This window comes from Neocloeon triangulifer, unplaced genomic scaffold, assembly GCF_031216515.1.
Source record: "Neocloeon triangulifer isolate White Clay Creek 2 clone unplaced genomic scaffold, ASM3121651v1 ptg000012l, whole genome shotgun sequence".
Classification (NCBI taxonomy): domain Eukaryota; kingdom Metazoa; phylum Arthropoda; class Insecta; order Ephemeroptera; family Baetidae; genus Neocloeon; species Neocloeon triangulifer.
The window spans coordinates 3,755,949-3,774,237 of NW_026775554.1; the positions used below are offsets into that span (position 1 = coordinate 3,755,949).

General features: G+C 39.5%; 8 protein-coding genes across 12 annotated transcripts; 3 read left to right on the forward strand and 5 right to left on the reverse strand.

Annotated features, from left to right (window-relative positions):
• The first annotated feature begins 496 nt into the window (after positions 1–496).
• Positions 497–1,629, forward strand: LOC132196603 (ribosomal RNA processing protein 36 homolog). Its single transcript, XM_059619368.1, has 6 exons — positions 497–674; positions 737–900; positions 964–1,087; positions 1,140–1,268; positions 1,322–1,439; positions 1,493–1,629. The coding sequence occupies exons 1-6, from the start codon at positions 639–641 to the stop codon at positions 1,624–1,626; spliced, it is 705 nt and encodes a 234-aa protein (XP_059475351.1). The 5' UTR covers positions 497–638; the 3' UTR covers positions 1,627–1,629.
• Positions 1,630–1,674: 45 nt separating this feature from the next.
• On the reverse strand, positions 1,675–2,651 carry LOC132196604 (large ribosomal subunit protein uL11m). Its single transcript, XM_059619369.1, has 3 exons — positions 2,368–2,651; positions 2,117–2,306; positions 1,675–2,038 (listed from the first exon to the last, which is right to left on the reverse strand). The coding sequence occupies exons 1-3, from the start codon at positions 2,500–2,502 to the stop codon at positions 1,773–1,775; spliced, it is 591 nt and encodes a 196-aa protein (XP_059475352.1). The 5' UTR covers positions 2,503–2,651; the 3' UTR covers positions 1,675–1,772.
• Positions 2,652–2,663: 12 nt separating this feature from the next.
• Positions 2,664–4,358, forward strand: LOC132196602 (retinol dehydrogenase 13-like). The gene is made up of 7 exons (XM_059619367.1): positions 2,664–3,009; positions 3,102–3,267; positions 3,329–3,437; positions 3,492–3,637; positions 3,697–3,865; positions 3,915–4,122; positions 4,181–4,358. The coding sequence occupies exons 1-7, from the start codon at positions 2,909–2,911 to the stop codon at positions 4,281–4,283; spliced, it is 1,002 nt and encodes a 333-aa protein (XP_059475350.1). The 5' UTR covers positions 2,664–2,908; the 3' UTR covers positions 4,284–4,358.
• On the reverse strand, positions 4,322–6,430 carry LOC132196599 (retinol dehydrogenase 12-like). Its single transcript, XM_059619366.1, has 7 exons — positions 6,167–6,430; positions 5,987–6,105; positions 5,780–5,929; positions 5,620–5,724; positions 5,359–5,565; positions 4,801–5,011; positions 4,322–4,742 (listed from the first exon to the last, which is right to left on the reverse strand). Exons 1-7 carry the CDS (start codon positions 6,271–6,273, stop codon positions 4,625–4,627), a joined length of 1,017 nt encoding a protein of 338 aa, XP_059475349.1. The 5' UTR covers positions 6,274–6,430; the 3' UTR covers positions 4,322–4,624.
• Positions 6,431–6,570: 140 nt separating this feature from the next.
• LOC132196598 (protein transport protein Sec23A) lies at positions 6,571–11,179 on the reverse strand. Of its 4 annotated transcripts, XM_059619362.1 has the most exons (19): positions 11,116–11,179; positions 10,778–10,982; positions 10,515–10,645; positions 10,366–10,452; positions 10,149–10,304; positions 9,889–10,085; positions 9,684–9,828; positions 9,586–9,630; positions 9,025–9,299; positions 8,827–8,969; positions 8,621–8,772; positions 8,454–8,560; positions 8,249–8,402; positions 8,046–8,197; positions 7,817–7,991; positions 7,604–7,759; positions 7,483–7,548; positions 7,318–7,341; positions 6,571–6,915 (listed from the first exon to the last, which is right to left on the reverse strand). In XM_059619362.1, exons 2-19 carry the CDS (start codon positions 10,923–10,925, stop codon positions 6,823–6,825), a joined length of 2,406 nt encoding a protein of 801 aa, XP_059475345.1. In that variant the 5' UTR covers positions 10,926–10,982; positions 11,116–11,179; the 3' UTR covers positions 6,571–6,822. The 4 variants fall into 4 exon arrangements, with proteins under 4 accessions (XP_059475345.1, XP_059475347.1, XP_059475346.1 ...); XM_059619364.1 differs by lacking the exon at positions 9,586–9,630; XM_059619363.1 differs by lacking the exon at positions 7,318–7,341.
• Positions 11,180–11,503: 324 nt separating this feature from the next.
• Positions 11,504–14,662, reverse strand: LOC132198202 (kinetochore protein NDC80 homolog). Its single transcript, XM_059622083.1, has 12 exons — positions 14,464–14,662; positions 14,180–14,331; positions 13,796–14,065; positions 13,400–13,731; positions 13,127–13,348; positions 12,831–13,076; positions 12,576–12,781; positions 12,314–12,523; positions 12,151–12,255; positions 11,963–12,084; positions 11,804–11,909; positions 11,504–11,745 (listed from the first exon to the last, which is right to left on the reverse strand). Exons 2-12 carry the CDS (start codon positions 14,323–14,325, stop codon positions 11,692–11,694), a joined length of 2,019 nt encoding a protein of 672 aa, XP_059478066.1. The 5' UTR covers positions 14,326–14,331; positions 14,464–14,662; the 3' UTR covers positions 11,504–11,691.
• A 16-nt stretch (positions 14,663–14,678) lies between these two features.
• Positions 14,679–17,290, forward strand: LOC132198204 (histone deacetylase HDAC1-like). 2 transcript variants are annotated; one of them, XM_059622086.1, is made up of 5 exons: positions 14,679–14,831; positions 14,965–15,099; positions 15,332–15,989; positions 16,053–16,779; positions 16,866–17,290. In XM_059622086.1, exons 3-5 carry the CDS (start codon positions 15,333–15,335, stop codon positions 16,895–16,897), a joined length of 1,416 nt encoding a protein of 471 aa, XP_059478069.1. In that variant the 5' UTR covers positions 14,679–14,831; positions 14,965–15,099; position 15,332; the 3' UTR covers positions 16,898–17,290. The 2 variants fall into 2 exon arrangements, with proteins under 2 accessions (XP_059478069.1, XP_059478070.1); XM_059622087.1 differs by having other exon boundaries at positions 14,750–14,859.
• LOC132198209 (uncharacterized) lies at positions 16,210–18,249 on the reverse strand. The gene is made up of 4 exons (XM_059622094.1): positions 18,043–18,249; positions 17,919–17,989; positions 17,688–17,757; positions 16,210–17,639 (listed from the first exon to the last, which is right to left on the reverse strand). The coding sequence occupies exons 1-4, from the start codon at positions 18,139–18,141 to the stop codon at positions 17,313–17,315; spliced, it is 567 nt and encodes a 188-aa protein (XP_059478077.1). The 5' UTR covers positions 18,142–18,249; the 3' UTR covers positions 16,210–17,312.
• Between the last annotated feature and the right edge of the window lie 40 nt (positions 18,250–18,289).

Here is an 18,289-nt window from a genome sequence, read left to right on the forward strand (position 1 = left end):
TATAAAAACAATTAAAAACGAGAGGCGGCGTTTGATTACCATGAAATAGTAAACTGTGCGTAGCGGCAAATAATCTACAAGGTAGAGATGCCATTACAATTGCAATAGGTATTATTTTCATAATACAATGTCTCAATCTGGTCTCAATGTTAGCGCGTAGTCGTCCACGAGACCTTGTTTCTATTGCAAAAGACGAATAAATGATAAAACTAAAATTATTGCATTATTTGATAGTCACTCTATCTTGAATAAATTGCAAAATAAGAATGGAAATTAGGTGAGGAAAATTGCAACAATGTTGCTCGTTGATATAAAAATATCATTATTTATTATCACAGTAAAAATAATAAAATTTCATCGGTTATCGGTAAAAAGGTAAAAATAAAATTTAAAAATATAAAAACGCAAAATGCAGCCACGACGTGTACTTGCGCGCTCTTTTTCTGTGCAAAATGACGTCATCAGAGGTTTGCTCCAATCGTACGCTGTAAATAGCCACGCCCACCTCGCTCACGTGTATTATTTCACAAAAACATCAGAATCGCAGGATGAAAAATTAGAAAAATTAATTTAAATTTGTTCGCCTTTCTAATCTTACAAAGTTTGGTTTTCCCATTGAACGCGAAGAAGTTGATAGAATGGGGAGCGCTGACGAAGGATCAGACGATGAGAGAGTAAGTGGAAAAAAATAATGGAATTATAAACTATATTCAATTTTGTTTTGACAAATTTTTAGACTGCAATTCGGAAGGAATTGTCTCACATGACTTTTGAGGAATTGATGAAATTGAAGGAGCAGCTTGGCACAAAAAAGTACGATGAGGCTATGTTTGGGGCGTCAAGCTCGAGAAGCAGAAATTTGGATCACAACAGGACATTTAAAAGGGCCAATAAAAACAGGTACATTATTAATTCATATTTTTGTAAAAATAATGCATTTTTTATTTTATTTTCATTTTTCAGGCCTAGAGAAATGTCATCGAAAATTAAAGTGGCGCCAATCCTGGACGCAGGACTTCCGAAACAGAAGAAAACGCAGACCAGAGACCCCAGATTTGACTCTTTGTGTGGAGAATTTAAGGAAAAGGTTGATTTTAATCCTTGGTTGCCACACTATGTATCAAAATTAAATTTAACAGGTGTTTAGAAAAGCGTACGGCTTTGTAGAGGACATTAAAGTTCAGGAAAAGCAACAACTGAAAGAGGAACTGAAGAGTGAAACTGACGGCAAGAGAAAGGCAGAGATCAAATACCTGATTCAAAGAATGGTGCGTTGGATGTAAAATTATTTTTCTGCTCTCTGACTGAAAAATCGTTACAGGAAAACCAAGAAAGAGAGTTAAAGAATCGAAAGGCTAAAGAAGAGAAGGAGGACGTGGAGAGAAGAGAGAGGGTGGAAATGCTGAAACGAGGAGAGAAACCGACATTCCTCAGCAAATGTATACAAATTTCATGTTTTTTTTAAAAAAAGCTTCAAATTTTTTTCCTTTAGCTGAAAGAAAAACTAAGGAGCTGGTTGAGAAGTTTGAAGAACTGAAGAAGAGTGGAAAAATCAGCAAGCACATCGAAAAGCACCGAAAGAAGAAAATCAACCAAGATAGGAAGAAATTCAAAATTCTTAAATAATACTTAAATAAATATCATCTCCTAATTTTAGGTGCTAAAATAAACAAGTTTAGTATTTACACAAGCACAATGTAATTTAATTTGATTAAGTTATCTACAAAATTCTTGGGTTTCTCACTAATTCACTAGTCTCCAGTTTATTGTCACTAAGCAGTTCTCATCATTTTTGCTTCCTTGATTTCCTGCAACTCTTGCTTCTGCTGCTCCACGACTTTTTCTCTCTCCTTGAGGAACTCCGCGTACTCTGCGGGATCGTAATCTCGGACCACTTCGATTCCACATGAACGTGCAGTGCCAATGATCAGGGCACAAATCTCTTGCATCGTGAAGAACTCCAGAGGGGGATCCTTTGCTTTTATTTGTGCTATTTCGTAGACATGCTTCAAGGTTATTTTTCCAGCTGTTTCAACACCTAAAAAACACATATACATATAATTTTAGAGAATTATGCTTTCATTTTAAAACATGGGATCTGTAAAAGGTTACCAACCAGGTTTCATCGCAGCTCTTGTAATGCCTGCTGCTTGTTTTACAAAGAATGAGGCTGTTGGTTGATGAATGACCAATTGATAACTTCTGTCGTCGTTCACCCAAATTCTGCAGGGCAGCGGGACGCCTTCCCTCATGTCTTTGGTTCTTTCGTTGAAATCCTTGCTAAAAGCTGCCACATTGATTCCTCTCTGATAAAAAATTAATCCTTTGTTACAAGATGGAAACTTTTTAGTCTGCAAAAAATTAAACCTGTCCAAGCTGTGGTCCCAAAGGCGGACCGGCCACAGCCATGCCTGCAGGAATGTTTGTCCGCATCTTCCTCTTGTGTTGCACCGTTTCCACGACTTTTTTGACATTTTTCACCGCTCTAGCCACTTTCGACATTTTTCAAATGTGAATTTTCCTTTACGGAGATTCAAAAAATGCCGAAATTGACACGAAAAGCGTAAGACGCAAACAAATTTTGCAGAAACACCAAGAACAATACCAAAATCAAGACCAAAATATTGCTGCACCTCCAGCTGCTGCCGGCCATGTGATGGGGGCGTGGTCACTATATTTTTCTTAACAAAAGTCGGACATAGAACTGCACGAGCTGTACAAGAAAATCTTCCCTGCAGCACGACATTAACCAATTAGACCTGTCCTAAATTAGATCTGGCTGAATGGTCACCACCAAAGCCAAAAAATACCAACAACAACAACAACAACAAAGTCGGACATCAGCAATCGTTTTTCATTTTTGATTGAAATTTGAAATTGTTTTAATCTGCCACATTTAATTTGTTTCATGAGTAAAATCATGAAGGTTAAAAAAGGCTTGTTGTCTAACAAATTCGTCCTTGCCACGAGCGCTGCAGGAACAATATTTGCAGGAGCAATTTTTTTGAAGTGAGCACTCTAAAATGTTATATTACAAAAATATTTTCACTTGCAAGTAAATTAATATTTTATATGCATGCTTTCGAAATTTTAATTTTCAGGGAATACATGGGCGGAAAAAAATTTGAAGGAAACGAACGAGCAGATGACAAGATCGTCATAATCACAGGCGCAAACACCGGCATTGGTAAAGAAACGGCACGGGAATTAGCAAAGAGGGGAGCCAGAGTTTTTATGGCATGTCGAGACATTCATAAGTGTGAGGAGGTAACTAACAAAAATAAATTGAGGAAGAAGTATTGATGATTAATAAAATTAAATTTTATAGGCTCGAGAGGAAATTGTGATTGAGACTAAAAACAAATTTGTTTATTGCCGTCAGTGTGATTTGGCATCCCAGGAATCAATCAGAAAATTTGTGCAAAGATTCAAAAATGGTGAATATTTTTTTCTTAACTTTCGTTATTATTTTCTTTCTCTATTAATTCCAGAGCAAAGCCGCCTTGACATTTTAATAAACAACGCGGGAGTCATGAGATGTCCACAGTCTTATACCAAAGAAGGAATTGAGTTGCAGCTTGGTGTGAATCACATGGGCCACTTTTTACTTACCAATTTGCTTCTTGACTTGTTAAAAGTAATTTTTTTATTTTTTAACAAGGCTCAATATTCATTTGTAAAATTTAAAAATTTCAGACTTCACAGCCAAGTCGAGTCATTACGGTTTCCAGCATCGCTCACACAAGAGGACAAATCAACAAAGAAGACCTCAATAGCAAGTTAAAATACGACCCTGGAGATGCCTACAGCCAAAGCAAACTGGCCAATGTGTTATTTAGCAAAGAACTAGCCTCTAGATTGAAAGGTGGAGTTTCAATTAGAAAAATCTTACAAATATAAAAGTTCTAATTTAGGCACTGGCGTTATTTCAAATTCACTTCACCCCGGAGTGGTTGACACGGAGCTGTTCCGGCACATGGGATTTTTTAAGAGCACCACGGCTAGTCTGTTTGTTCGTCCGTTGATGTGGCCCTTTGTGAAAACTCCGAAGCAAGGAGCTCAGACGACTTTGTTTGCAGCTCTCGACGAGTCACTGAAGGAAACCTCAGGGAAATATTTCAAGTAATAAAAATTTCTATTAAAAATGAAATATATTTAAATAATATAAACTGTTATTCAGGGATTGTGCAGAGTATCCTGTTGCTCCACAAGGAGACGACGATTCCATGGCCAAGTGGCTGTGGGCTGTTAGCGAAAAATGGACTCGACTCGACAACAAATGAATCAAAATGTGATAGAATTGGTGCAAGGTATTTATGCTGAACCAATAGACTGTTAATTGTTATTCTTAAATCTGACATTTATTTCCAATCATTTCACAACACCAACAAGGGAAAAAATAAAGATTTCCACTATCTAAAAATGCAATGCGGAATGCCTCAAAATAAATTACTAGCAAAATTCAGCACATTAAAAACAATGATTGGCGTTACATTTAGTCTCGTTGTCATCATATTTGGTATTAATTTAACTTTAGACACATTCATGCTTTAATCCTGATACAAAAGCTGCTTCCGACAACACATCAAGCTAATTCCCCCCATTTTTTTTATTGTCAAACATGTTAGTGCTTGCTCTTCTCGATGCCTTTGATTCCGACAAGCTCGCATGTTTTCTCGTACAGCTCTTTCGTCAGACTTGCGTCGTGGGCCTTTTCTGCCATGTTAGTCTCAGAGCAGTCCCTAAGTTGAGAGAGTTAAAATTTCTCTTTGGCAATTTTATAAATCAATTATAGCTTACGCGTAGTATTTTCCAGTAGTTTTCTCCAAACCTGGCTCTAGAGCCAGATACAGGGTGGTTTGGCAACCTTGGTGTGGGTTTTTGGTGAAGAGCCAGATCCAGGGAACCATGGGTGCCTTCAGGATGATAGAGCTGCTGAAGGGTGAATGGCGCATGTGCTGAGTACTGCGGACCATGCCGGGGTGAAGCGCGTTGATAGTCACACCAGTGCCTGCAAAATTTCCAATCAATTTATAATTAGCTTTATAAAGTGCAGTTATTTTTTTTAAAACAATAGTTAAGTAAATAAAAATATTTAAGTTCCTTATTGCAATCTAATGGGCCTTTTTGAGATCACATCTATTTTATTTGCTAAATACTTTCATTATTTATATTTCATTGTATACAATTTGTAAAAAAAGCTATTGCAAGAAGATTAATTCCACCGCTTTTGTAGGTGGGAAGCCTCTGCAATGCCCAACTTATGCAACTGAGTGCATTTTCTTGACACACAGGTTGCATATTCGGCCTTTTGCAGGGGCTTGAATTTATTTATTACGATAAAAAACTTTCACTTGCCCTTCAGTCTCTTTGCCATTTCTGCGGTCATCATTACAAGTGCCAATTTGCTTTGTCCAAACGCCTCTCGAGCTGAGTAACAACCTTCCATGTTCAAATTAGACATGTGAATTTCCCCAGCAAAATTCGCCACGCAGCTCACGTTGATAATTCGTCCTTTGCGAGCTTTCAACTTAGGGAGTAGCAAGTGCGTCAGTAAGAAAGGGCCTGGAAACCATCAAATATGAGAAAATCATAATTTTTAGTAGGAAAATATTTTACCCAAGTAGTTCGTTTGAAAGTGATATTCGTTTCCATCCACGGTTCTTCCTTCAGGATGGAAAACGACTCCGGCATTATTGATTAAAATGTCCACCTCCGTGTTTCCTATTTTTACTTTGTTGTTAATATTTTTTCTGAATATTTTCTTTCCAAAACGTACCGAGATTTTTTACAAATTGTTTGATGGATTCGAAATTGCACAAGTCGAGCTTTTCAATGACGAGCACAGCATTCTGCGCCACTTTGCGAATCTCGTCTCGCGCCTCTTCGCCTTTTTTCTCGTTTCTACACGCCAAAATGAGTTTTGCTCCTAGAATAACCATGGTTAATCCATTCTTCTAATGATACTCAAATAATCAAAGAGTACCCTTTTTGGCAAGTTCTTTGGCAGTCTCGAGTCCGATGCCACAGTTGGCTCCGGTGACGATCACCCACTTGCTGTCGATACGCGCTTTGCTGGGGCACTCGGCTCCCCCCATGTATCCCCTGCGATTGTAACACACGCGCTAGTTTTAAAGCTCTTATTCTTATATCGAAATGAACTTACTTAATGCAGGTGACCACTCCGACCACTAAGGCAACGATCCATGGCCACCAGCTGGACAAAGGGTCCTCGCCAAGGCGTTTTAAGAAGTCGGGCGGCTCGGAGTCCATTATTAACTCGCCTCGTTGGCTGGAGAAACAATCGCGCCGCTTGAGGCTCGAGTAGATTTTTTGTTGGGCCGGATGGTTTAATTAAATCAAGAGAGAAGGGGATCAAAAAGAGGCGTGCCTGCAAGGGCGTTTATGGGAAATGCAAAGAACAAAACGCTTTCACTCTCCTCCCCCATGTCTCTCTCTGTCCTGCGTACTGCGGCTGATACTCTAGTGAGCACGCATCCTCCCCCATCGTAACCACTCGTATAATGTAATGATCCAGACGGCGTGTGAATAATGAAAACGACTTCCACATATGGTCAACGAACCCTCTTTATTTCCAGCAGCATTCAAAATTTTAATCACTTAAAATTTCATATCTTATATAAACTCTCTTGCGTTAAATCATTTCTTTGTCCCCGAATGTTCATAAATATAATAGTAAATTCCACGCTGTGTTCTTTTTCAAGAGTAACAAATGGAAAAGTGAATTAAAAACAATTTATAGGTATGGATTCCATCAAAAACGAATTGCTTCTTGGCCGCTGCTTGCAAGCCTCTCACATTTTACGCAGTGGAAGAGACGGCCAGTTTCTTGAGGTGGTCCATGAACACCTGCAGGCTGACGTCATCTGTCAATACTGGAGCTCCTCCTTCGCCCTGCGGTAGAGATATTTTTTTTATTAATTTTTGCTGGAAAATTTATAAGCACTCCCAAAGCTGGTAGGTATTTACAGCACAGCGATTTTCCCAGTAAATAACCCTTGATAATATAAAAGTGCAGAAATGATTGAATTTGAAAAGAGTGAAATTTGTAAGAACTGAAAAGGAGATAAATGAAAATTATGGAATAAAAAAATTCATTAAAAGATCCAGATTACAAACGTCGCATGGAAAAATCAAGAAAGCAGGGTTAAAATATTAGATACTAAAGCACTTTTGAACATTCAGTTTAGTGACTGCATGCGTGATTAAAGCAGATAATTGAACAATTAAATTATTATTATTTTCATTTGCCCCCACAGACCGAGTAGAAGCAAATAATATTAAATAAAACTCTACCGATTGTGGAACTGGCGTCATGAGCTACAAATAAAAATTCAATATTACTCATTTGATAAGCATCACATCAACAAAGATCATACTCTATTAATACAGAACTAGTGTGCATGGATCAAATAATAATCGGCACAATTGAAACTTGCAAAAAATCAAAGGTATACTTACGCCTCCGTACGCGTACATATTGTTGTGTGTCTGGGATGGATTCACTTTGGAAAGGAGAAAGCGAGCCTAGAATAGTGAATAAGTTAACTTGCTTCATTATTTAATAAGAAAAAGCACTAACCTGTGATCCGCCTTGTTCGGTATCAATGTAGCGAGGCATTGGGAACCTGCTCTGCAAGATTTCCTGCGCATCATCGATAGGGGCTTGGAGGAGTTGCTTGAAGTTTTCATATTCAGGCAATTCCTGGTACTTGGCAGCTCTCCACTGGGCAATGGTCTGAAAATTCAACAAATTAGTAATTAAATTTTCCTGCGCAAGTTTGTCTTTTTTTACCTCTCCGTGGAATATAAGAATTTGGAAAAAGGTGTCCATGAGCAAAATCCTGTCTGGCTGAATGCTGCTTGTATCTAGAAGCACAGGTTCAGGAGGACCATTGAAATTGTAGCTGTACAAAATGGGCTGAATCATGACGAGACTTTGGGTCAAGTCCTCTCTCATCAACATGTGCCTATTTATAATTATTTTAGTAACATTGATTCCAAACTTTTTAAATTTTAAATACCTGTAGAACGATGTCTCATCAGGGCTGTTGTTAAAGACTTGCAAAAATTGTGAGCGCCGCAAATGGTACATGAACTGTGGGTATAAACTGAAGTTGTCTGGCAGTCGGAAGCTGTTCGGATCATCCTTAGCGTACTCACCAAACTTTTGACACTGCAAGAACAAAAAATGTAATACCAGAAATTTGAGGTCACATCATCTTACAATGCGAATGAGCATTCTGTCGACCCAGCGCAATGTGTCGGGATTTTCATCGGTTTCTGCTCTGAACACTGCCATTCTGGCCATCAAGACGGCAGCACATTCTTGATCAAATCCAGCACTTATGTGGTGCAGATTTGCTGCAGCATCTGCCCAGCTGAAGATTTAGAATTCAGTAAATGTTTCAAGGGAAAATTAATTTAATTACTTTCTGGTTATTGATGTCACTCTGACTCTTCTCTGGCCACTGGAGTGCTGGTAGTGTGTTATAAATTGGATGCAACCTCGGCCACCTTGAGGAATTGGTGCTGAATGCTGTAAGGGTTTTAAGATTATTTTCAAATTTGAAATTTGCATTCCAACTCTGCAACCGACCTGGCTAACAACCTCGAAGAATACTGCAACAGCTGAACTTGGGCTAAGAGTACAGAATTTCCACTGACAAGTGTTTCCAAGGCCTATTTCTGTTTCGGAAACGCATCGGCCTTTGACGTTCATCGACACACAAGGCCCAATTGCTCCAGACACTGCAAAACTCCCAATTAAAAAGCAATTCTCTTCATTATTATTAAAATTAAAACCTTTGAGCTCTCTTGATGTCTTGACTTCTAAAACAGCGTTGAATGCCATTTTGAAGTCCTGTTTGTGGTCGCGCACGAAGACGCGCTGGAAAGTTTGCTTGAAAAGGGTCGAGTTGAACGAGTCGCCCATAACCATATGGCCACTGTGGAATTTATATTAGTTTTAGCCTTAGTGTGTTGTTTTTATTAGCATTTTACCCTGTAGCATTGCAGCACTGCTTCATTTCTAAAAGTCCAGTCTGATCGAGTGCACAAGAGTAGATGTCTATGGCGTGGCCGTTAGTGGCTGCCCTGGTGGCTAAGCCCTCGTAGTGCTTGATGGCCTTCTTCATGTACTTGGCAGCGTCTTTGTGGATGTCATGGTGAGAGCGGATTGGCTGCTTCAGTTCGTCGTTCACTACTTGTCCAGGGCCTTCAGAACACGAACCTCCGACAAACAGCATTATTCGAGCACCAGTGTTGGGATATGAGCACTGAAATTATGCATATTTTGATTAGAAAAGAAACTGAAAAGAAATTCCGAGCAGTATTATTAAAAAAATTCACGGCAGAGCAATGTTATGTTTGGGGATTTTGTAACAAGAAACGATGATGTTATCAAGGCCAAGGATGACGTTTAATAAACAACTCCACAAAAAAAAAAAATATTTTTTGATTATGAAAAGATGCAAAAGCAATGGTTATAAAAAAATTTGGATTTTGTTCAAGGGACATGATCAGGCAAATTCACAAAGACAAACTGCTTCATCTGTGATTTACCCTGGAGGGATAGTTCTTAAACTCTGGGCCAATACAAAGGGTGGCCTGAAATGCAAATTAAAGAGACCGGAATTACTCCAAATTAAATTTAAATTCACCTCCAACAAGCCGACTGCGATTGAGAGCGCAACACCAGTTGCTCGAAGTGGTCGCTTTCCTTGTGACACAGGCCATGGGTCGTGCTGCAGCTCTCCAAGCAAATCAGTCAAACTCATATCACACTTGTGCACAGGCTGCAAGAATCTGGAAATTTGGGGAATTGAATTGTATGCAATTTTTTTTTTAAATCAGCTGAGAAAATACCTGTTTGCAGGTGTCTGCGGCTGTTGAGGCTGCGGTTGCATCATGGTCGGCATGCCTGGCTGTTGCGGCTGTTGACGGGGAGCAACCGGTGCAACTTTACCAATCCCCAGCATATCCTGGACTTGCTTGGCGGTTAAATCCTTTGTGCCCCTGAAGACATAGCTCCTGGAAACTCCTTCGCAACACAACTCGTGCACCTAAGAATATTTGAAATAATTTTTTAATAAATTAAGAAATAATTGATTGACTGCCAAACAAACCTGAATGATCTTGCCAAAGGTGATAAGTCCTACAAGAGCGTTAGGAGGCAGTAAACTCAGGGACATTTGCAGAGAATCCCGAAGGGCAGTGAGTTCTTCATCGTCAATGCAAGTGTCGACCACAAACAAAAATATTGGTGGCAAGCCTTGGTTGCGCTAAAAGAAATATTGCATTTTTTAATTTAATATAAATATTTGCTTTCTGTTTAATACACACCATCAAAGTGTATTCTATGGTAGAGAATTGTGGAATCAGCTCGGCTGGTTGATGCTGCTCAGATATTGCAGCGTACTGTGGTGGGAACTGGAAATTTGATATTTTTTTTTAACGATGCATTATTGCACTTTTAAACTGATTTTATATACCGGGTTTCTCTGGAAACAAAAGTTGCACACCCACAATTTTGCTCTGTAGTCGACCTGGCACAGAGGGTTGAGGATAGCCCGGCACTGGTTTCCACCACACAAAACAGGGTCATATTGAACGGGTGGCAGATCTAAAAAAATTTTTGATGATGAATTAATTTATGAATAACAATAACATGAAATATTGGTCAATTTATATGGATAAATATTAAAGATCGATGCGGCGGGACGAGTCAACATATTTTGTAAGAAAATGAAAGTACCTGGGCGTTCCTTTAAAGGTTGATAGAGACAGCCCAGTGGCACGACAAGACGCGAGGCTTCGAGTCTGCTCGATGGCCATACATTCCAGGTACAACGGACGCCGTCCCTGTCTTCGTTTTGTTGAATAAATTCCTCGTAAGTGGTCATTTTGCTCCGAACGATGGCTTGCACCAGGGAGCCGCACTCTCAAACCCGCCTTCGTTCCTGTGGTTTGAGGAAATCAAAGTCTTAATGATTATTCGAATGAAAATTTATAGGTAAATTAATTAGTGAATTGATTTTAAGACCAAAATTTGCACAAACACTGCCAAAAATATATAAATAAAATTCGCTGTACCCGAAGTGTCGAGTTGACCGTATTGCCCCGATGACAGATGATAGACCACGTCACTATATAGCAGTGTTACCAACATGATGGCTTAAAACTAAAAATTTATCTCGTTGAAAGATATTTTTTCCACTGCAGCACGCAATGAGAAAATAAACGCTCGATCTTCCATCTTATTTGCACAAGAAATTTTAGATAGTTGTTTTTTAATACAAAGTAAAAGATAATCACAAAAATTCTGTTAAAATTTGAATTAGTTTTGAATAATGAAAGATATTGCAATAAAATCAGTATTTGAAAGTGATATAAAATGTATTAATTTATTTTCATATTTTTCTTTTTAACTTTTATTACCACACCTTTGTTATTTGTTTCATTATCTGCAAAATATGAAGTCTTATAAAAGATTAAAAAGTTTTATTTTTAACTCTTTACATTTCTTCTGTTTCCTCTTAATATATTATTAAACTTCATTTTAAAGCCACAGTTTATCTTACAGACAGATCTTGAAGACCAAGGAAATATTTGCTGATGTACAAAATTGTGCAGAGGAAAATTCGCGGAAAACACATCAGTAGTATTTAATTACTTTTCAAATTTTGTAGTGATTTCCTCGAACGGTTTTACTCCATCTCTCCACTAAATAAAGATATTGAATTAGGTAATTTTTTTTGTATTTAACGATAGCAATAATTACCAATTCTTCAGCGAACTCAGCTTGCATTTTTTGAAAAGCAGGGAAGAAATATCCCTCAACAAACTCTCTCCTAGAACGGAAATCAGCCTGGGCCTTTTGCTTTTCACTAAACAAAAAACAAAACAATATTTTTTTTTCTTCAAATTTGAACAAAATTACCTCCCAACTTTTGACGTCATTTGCTCCACGTCATCGAGTTTTGGCATCTTCTCCTTCTCCTTCACCTTTTGGAAGCAGATAGCTCGAACTATTTCAATCTTTTCATTCAGCTCCTGCTCAGACTGTAAAACATTTTAAAATTATGTGTAATAAAACAATAAATTGAGGTTCATTTTTTTTAATTATACCATTCGGCTAAAGCTCTGGCTCTCAATAATCTTGCTATCAAGTTGATCGCAGTCATTCAATATCTTCTGGAGCTCTTCCTTTTGTGATTCTCCAGTTTCCGAAAGCTATTTTAGAACAAAGTAAGATAACTTGTTTAATATAATAAGAGTTATAAAGGGGTACCTCCTCGATGTCCTTTACAAGTTTCAAAATGCATGAGGTGTCCCTATCATTGTTGAACTCCATGCCTTCAATGCCCTTGCTCCAATAGCTTTTAGAGAGCGCCATCTGCTCTTTGGCATCAGCATGTGTGGGGTTGTGTGTCCACTTGTACTGCTCAGCAAGCTGATGCCCCAGAACAATCTCATTGATCTCATGGATGATGGAGCGGATCTAAATAGAAGACTCGATCAATTAAGACAGATAATAGAAGTTAAAAACTCACATCTGATTGCAACTTGGTTATTTTCAAATCAGAGGTGCCTATAATACGATGGACCATTGCCAGATGTTCGTTTTTAGTCTCAATTTCTAATTTAATTTCTTTGCACTCTTGCACAATTTTGTCCCTGTCGGTGTGTCTCATTGGTTGTCTTTCTACTCTGTCACTGATTTCAGAACACATGTCCTGATATCGATTGTTGTCACCCTCTGTAATTTTTGATAAATTATAGGAAATAACTTAATTGAAAATGATTACCAAGAGATCTTATTGTTTCCTTTTCAGTATTGATTTTTGCTTTCAAAGTGCCACAAGAAATTAGGTATCCTTCAATTTCCTCCTTGTACTTGTTGATTCTTCCTTCGATGATGTCAATTTGCTGGACCTTTTCATCATCCTCAATTTTACGAGGGTCTTCCATGAGATTCTTAATCTCCTGCTGAATGGTGTTGATCATATCATCCAGCTGTAGTTGTTCCTCAGGAGACTCTCCCATTTCGCACACTGAAAAAATGAATTTTTAATCAGGAATTTTTATATAAAATATCACTAACTCAAAACGTCATTAACTTCCGTCTGTTCCAAATCGGGCTCGCCACTTTTGACATGATTGTACCACCTAAGAATGGTGCCACACAGGGCTTTGTGAGTCTTCTGGTCGACGGTATCAACAGGGAAGCTGGTTTTCTCAAAATCCACAGTCATCGTGAATTCAACGCAGTCCACTAACCAAGACAGCATGGCCAAAATTTGAACACCTCCGTGACCTGAACCAACTGGAAGGAAAAATATAAGACAATGAAAAGTTTAGTAGGGAAAATCCTCACCAGCCACAAAACTAGACTTGCTGATGTTAGAAGGATATCCCAAATTCTTCATTATGTTGCTGATTTTGTCTGCGTAGTCACTGTTGGTAACTTGGGTGATGGGATCCAATTCCTTGTAAATGGCGTTGAAAACCTGCACCAATGTTGAATTGCTAAGCGGCTTCAGCTTGATGTTTGCCAAGGCAGGATTCGAACGACGCAAGAAATTCTGTATTTTGGATATGGCATTGGCTTGGAAATTCTTATCGCTGATGGGGCGCGGGTCCTTCAACTTCTGTCCTGCATCAGAAATAATGTGCAACTTGGAGCTGTTGCGCCTAGACGAGGCACTTCTGTAATTTTTATGACATGAAATTTAATGATAAAACAAATTGATAAAAATATTATGCATTTTACCTATTGACAGAGGAGAGGCCACTGTATCCTGGACTTTTGGCTATATTTGTTCTGACTGGGGTAAGCAAGAGTCCTGCTGCTTTACTATGCTGATCTGGGCCTCCTACACAAAAGGTTCTTCTCTTGTCAAGAGTCGGAGGCTCTTGAGACAGCGAACGCTTTCTACTCCTCGACTCTGTGTTATAGCCAAACCTATTGGACCTTGAAGAGGATGGCATGGCCTCTGGGAGCATGAGAGTCTGCCGGTTGCTATTCTGGTTTTGCATGAACCTAAAAATATTTCACTGGGAATTATTGCTGATGGAAAAATTAGAGCCACGGGAATAAAGAATTGGTTTCAAATGAAAAATATACACAATGAATTTATTATTTGTAAGAACATACGAGTAAGAAGCGGCTGGTGGCCTTGGAGCGGATGGCATTTCATTGCATTCCTGGCTGCCTTGGCTGCCTATCATGCGAGATACCAGGGAGGACTTTCTTCGACCTCCCCCGGCATTTCCAAGAGAAACGCTGCTCTTTCTGTTCATAATGATCTGAAAAATTATTAAATCAATTAAAACATTTATGTCAGTAAGGTTTTATTCAACAGCAAGGAAATTTTTCAGGCATAAAAATTGACATTTGATATGAATTAAATTTTCATTGAAAATCAACATTTTATTTACCAATTTCTTAAGCTTCTGATGCAGTGAAGTGTCCTTAACCGACCAGCGTAAGTACCAGGAAGGTCAAGGTCAAAGTTCATCGTCTGTGATGCGAAATATAAAAATTTACAAACGCGGACTGACGGACGAATGCAAACCGCAACAGAAATCAACAATCGCCGCAAACGGTCCAGCTGGATAAAAAGAAACGCGCCAAACAAGTGGAGGAAGGGGGGATTGCTGCTGCGCTCTTGGCTGCGCTTTGCTCTCAAGACTGGTGCTGCCATCTCTGATAGGCGCCCGAACCGCGTTTTGCGGATGCAGGATGCACGAGCAGCTCACCGTGTCCTTTGTTGATGGCTGCATAACCTTCTCAAAACTTTCAGCCGGTGAGCTATAGTCGGATTCACCTCACCTGTATGTAAAATTTCCACGCCCTCCGCGCTCTATTGGGTTTTTTTTTTATAAAAATTTAATCATTTCTGCTTCATTCATTAGCTAATTTGGGTATTGCATCTACAGAGTTTGTCTTTCTCGAGAGGTGCTGAAAAGGACGCTGGTTTTGATGCATTGATTGGCAGCTTTGACCGAAAATTTGGTCTGAAAGTTGAGAAGAGGAAGCTTGCCGTGGTCCAGAGCAGCAGATCAAGACAGCAGGTTAGAATTCGCAAAATTTTTGTGTTTGCTTATAAAATTAATCATTTATTGGCAGTCCCAAGCAAGTTATTTGCTAATGTCTTCATTTAATCAACGCGAGCGAGAGAAAAACGTTTCTTAGCGGGATTCCATCGCTAAATTTTTTGTTTTCTTTTCTCCATCATGTTTAATTTTGCCGAATCTTGGATTTCTACATACATACACTCTAATATCCAATTAATCGTGATTCCAGGATGACCTCCCAGGCGCCACACAGTCGCCGAAAGGTGTGTTATTATTACGACAGTGACATTGGCAACTACTACTATGGTCAGGGCCATCCGATGAAGCCGCACCGCATGCGGATGACCCACAACTTGCTCCTCAACTACGGCCTCTACCGCAAGATGGAAATCTACCGTCCGTACAAGGCCACTGCTGACGAGATGACCAAGTTCCATAGTGACGAGTACATCCAGTTCCTCCGGTCCATCCGACCGGACAACATGTCCGACTACGGCAAGCAGATGCAGCGTTTCAACGTCGGCGAGGACTGTCCCGTTTTCGACGGACTCTTCGAGTTCTGTCAATTATCGGCCGGTGGTTCTGTGGCGGCCGCTGTCAAAATCAACAAGCAAAGTTCCGACATTTGCATCAACTGGGGTGGAGGACTTCACCACGCCAAAAAGTCGGAGGCGTCCGGCTTCTGCTATGTCAACGACATTGTGCTGGGCATTCTCGAGTTGCTCAAGTACCACCAGCGGGTGCTGTACATTGACATTGACGTCCATCATGGTGACGGAGTTGAGGAGGCCTTTTACACCACAGACAGAGTCATGTGCGTCTCTTTCCACAAGTATGGAGAGTACTTCCCTGGAACTGGTGATCTCAAGGACATTGGAGCTGGAAAGGTAAAAAATTAATCCTATAATACAATTAAAATTTCATTTAAATATATATTTTTTCTGTTTCAGGGAAAATATTACTCTGTTAACATTCCCTTGCGAGACGGTATTGACGACGAGAGCTACGAAAGCGTGTTCAAGCCGATCATAGCCAAGGTGATGGAAACCTTCCAGCCAAACGCGGTGGTACTGCAGTGCGGCGCTGACTCTCTCACTGGTGATCGCCTCGGCTGCTTTAACCTAACCATCAAGGGCCACGGAAAGTGTGTTGAGTTTGTCAAGAAGTACAACATCCCCCTTTTGATGGTAGGCGGGGGTGGATACACAATACGCAACGTGTCTCGCTGCTGGACATTCGAGACAGCCGTCGCCCTCGGAGAAGAGATTCCTAATGAGCTTCCCTACACAGACTACTTTGAGTACTTTGGCCCCGACTTCAAGCTGCACATTAGTCCGTCAAACATGACCAACCAAAACACCACCGAGTACTTGGACAAGATCAAGAACCAGTTGTTCGAGAACCTGCGAATGCTCCCTCACGCCCCAGGTGTCCAAATGCAGGCCATCCCTGAGGACGCCATGCAGGTGGACAAGGAAGAGGAGGAGAACCCTGACGCACGCCAGAGCCAGGGCGACAAGGACAAGCGGATCACTGCCAACAACGAGTTCTCCGACAGTGAGGACGAGGGCGACCGCAAAGACCAGAAATCTCACAAGGGCAAGAAGCCGAGGCTGGAAAAGCCAGAGCAGAAGGCCAAAGCTGAGGACAAGCCTCTTGAAGAGACAAAAGACAATGGTAAGGAATTGCTCGTTATAAGCTTTCATTTTTCGAATTCAATTTAAAAACAATTTCTCAATTAAATACTTTGCTATTTGTTTCAGGTGCAAGCAATCCAACTGCCGCCGCTCAGTAACAGCAGCAGGTATTTTAAAGCCAAAATTAAGACTTTTTAACTTTTTTTTTGGTAATTGGCCTTCAAAAATTATTTAGTGCAAATTCAATTCTGACGTGGCTCAATAATCGTTGGTGCATCTGAAAAATATTTTCGACAAAGACAGACAAATCGCGTAATCACGTGTTTGCATTTAAATCAATTTTCTTCCTCTACGTATTGTGAAAAAAGACTGTTATGAAAAAATACCTACAACCTTCCACTTTTTCTCCACGTAATTAAATAATACTACCATACAACTCAGTTGCTTTTTGTAAAGATATGATAAAATAATCACAAATCTTTCTTAATCTTAATTTTTATACCGTTGAAGTTCAATAAATCAGTGTGACATGTGAAAATCTCAGTTTTATTGAAAAGCTTGCAGGCTCAAAAATCACAACTCTTTCTTTTCCATCTTCATTTTTTTAGTCGTCTCCTTAATTTTTGGAGCTGCGGTCATTTTCTTATCTTTCTTCTCTCTACTCTCTGGGGCGGCGGTCGTCTGCTGCTTTCTCGTCTCCGATTTACTTGCAGATTTGTCCTTATCATTTTTGGAGTTGTCATTTTTCACTGGCTGGGCAGGCGGGGCTCCACACTGGCCACTTGTTTCGGGTAGCTTGTGAGTTTTCTGATACTCGGGTTTAACTTTAAGTCCGTTGTCGAGAAAAACGACTTCCCACTCATCTTGAGGTAAAATCCAAACGGGCACATCGTCAACAACCTATTGCCATTACGTTAAAAAATTTATTTAACTCTGATTTGGACATACTTGGTCGTGATCTCCGTAAAACGTCACCACAGGTTTCTGGTCCTTGAGTCTCCAAATTTCAACGTTTTGACTTTTTAATATTTAAGGATGAAAATCAATATTTTGAGTTCAATCTTAACTCTTTAGGGCTAATGAAAGTTCTCAAGAAACAATTTTAAACTAGAGAAATAAGAAGGCGCTTTTAAATAAGGAAATGATGTACTAATTTGTGATATTAGTGAAAAAGGATACTAAATAGGTACAATCTTCTTGTAGAATGCGCACATCTTCTTGAATTGAGTCTCTTTGCAGTTCGTAGGGAGCTTAAATGAACAAATATTTTAGTTCTTCCATTATTATTAAAAGAATAAAATACCTTTACTACAGCACGGACAGCTCCAATATCATCATAGTCTTCTGCTAATGCAATGCCCAGTACAACAAAGAGCGTGAACAATTTTGAAATGAATTTCATGGCTGCAGGGAAATTTTCTGCCAAGCTTCTCAATAGGAAGGTCAACACCAAGTGTCCACTTCAATAAAAACACGCGAGAGTCTGCTTTACGTTTTACGTGTCTTTCCAACTTCCGGCAATTTGTTATACGACACCCTTCCAACTTACG

Bases quoted from the DNA above. Each gene is read 5' to 3' on its own strand.
- LOC132196602 (XM_059619367.1), top strand. From the start codon at position 2,909: ATGAGTAAAATCATGAAGGTTAAAAAAGGCTTGTTGTCTAACAAATTC. The intron at 3,010-3,101 runs GTGAGCACTCTA...TTTAATTTTCAG, and splicing joins GCAGGAGCAATTTTTTTGAA to GGAATACATGGGCGGAAAAA. The intron at 3,638-3,696 runs GTAATTTTTTTA...TAAAAATTTCAG, and splicing joins TGCTTCTTGACTTGTTAAAA to ACTTCACAGCCAAGTCGAGT.
- LOC132196598 (XM_059619362.1), bottom strand. From the start codon at position 10,925: ATGACCACTTACGAGGAATTTATTCAACAAAACGAAGACAGGGACGGC. The intron at 8,773-8,826 runs GTTTTAATTTTA...GGAGTTTTGCAG, and splicing joins GACATCAAGAGAGCTCAAAG to TGTCTGGAGCAATTGGGCCT. The intron at 7,760-7,816 runs GTAAAAAAAGAC...TTGAATTTTCAG, and splicing joins TTCTTATATTCCACGGAGAG to ACCATTGCCCAGTGGAGAGC.
- LOC132196604 (XM_059619369.1), bottom strand. From the start codon at position 2,502: ATGTCGAAAGTGGCTAGAGCGGTGAAAAATGTCAAAAAAGTCGTGGAA. The intron at 2,307-2,367 runs GTTTAATTTTTT...ATTTTTTATCAG, and splicing joins TGGGACCACAGCTTGGACAG to AGAGGAATCAATGTGGCAGC. The intron at 2,039-2,116 runs GTTGGTAACCTT...TGTGTTTTTTAG, and splicing joins AAGAGCTGCGATGAAACCTG to GTGTTGAAACAGCTGGAAAA.
- LOC132198204 (XM_059622086.1), top strand. From the start codon at position 15,333: ATGACCTCCCAGGCGCCACACAGTCGCCGAAAGGTGTGTTATTATTAC. The intron at 15,990-16,052 runs GTAAAAAATTAA...TTTCTGTTTCAG, and splicing joins AGGACATTGGAGCTGGAAAG to GGAAAATATTACTCTGTTAA. The intron at 16,780-16,865 runs GTAAGGAATTGC...TATTTGTTTCAG, and splicing joins TGAAGAGACAAAAGACAATG to GTGCAAGCAATCCAACTGCC.
- LOC132196599 (XM_059619366.1), bottom strand. From the start codon at position 6,273: ATGGACTCCGAGCCGCCCGACTTCTTAAAACGCCTTGGCGAGGACCCT. The intron at 5,930-5,986 runs GTACTCTTTGAT...TGGTTATTCTAG, and splicing joins CAAAGAACTTGCCAAAAAGG to GAGCAAAACTCATTTTGGCG. The intron at 4,743-4,800 runs GTAAGCTATAAT...CTCTCAACTTAG, and splicing joins ACTACTGGAAAATACTACGC to GGACTGCTCTGAGACTAACA.
- LOC132198202 (XM_059622083.1), bottom strand. From the start codon at position 14,325: ATGAACAGAAAGAGCAGCGTTTCTCTTGGAAATGCCGGGGGAGGTCGA. The intron at 12,782-12,830 runs GTAATCATTTTC...CAAAAATTACAG, and splicing joins GGAAACAATAAGATCTCTTG to AGGGTGACAACAATCGATAT. The intron at 12,085-12,150 runs GTATAATTAAAA...AATGTTTTACAG, and splicing joins GCCAGAGCTTTAGCCGAATG to TCTGAGCAGGAGCTGAATGA.
- LOC132196603 (XM_059619368.1), top strand. From the start codon at position 639: ATGGGGAGCGCTGACGAAGGATCAGACGATGAGAGA. The intron at 675-736 runs GTAAGTGGAAAA...ACAAATTTTTAG, and splicing joins AAGGATCAGACGATGAGAGA to ACTGCAATTCGGAAGGAATT. The intron at 1,269-1,321 runs GTGCGTTGGATG...AAATCGTTACAG, and splicing joins AATACCTGATTCAAAGAATG to GAAAACCAAGAAAGAGAGTT.
- LOC132198209 (XM_059622094.1), bottom strand. From the start codon at position 18,141: ATGAAATTCATTTCAAAATTGTTCACGCTCTTTGTTGTACTGGGCATT. The intron at 17,990-18,042 runs GTATTTTATTCT...TGTTCATTTAAG, and splicing joins CTGTCCGTGCTGTAGTAAAG to CTCCCTACGAACTGCAAAGA. The intron at 17,758-17,918 runs GTATCCTTTTTC...AATATTAAAAAG, and splicing joins AAGAAGATTGTACCTATTTA to TCAAAACGTTGAAATTTGGA.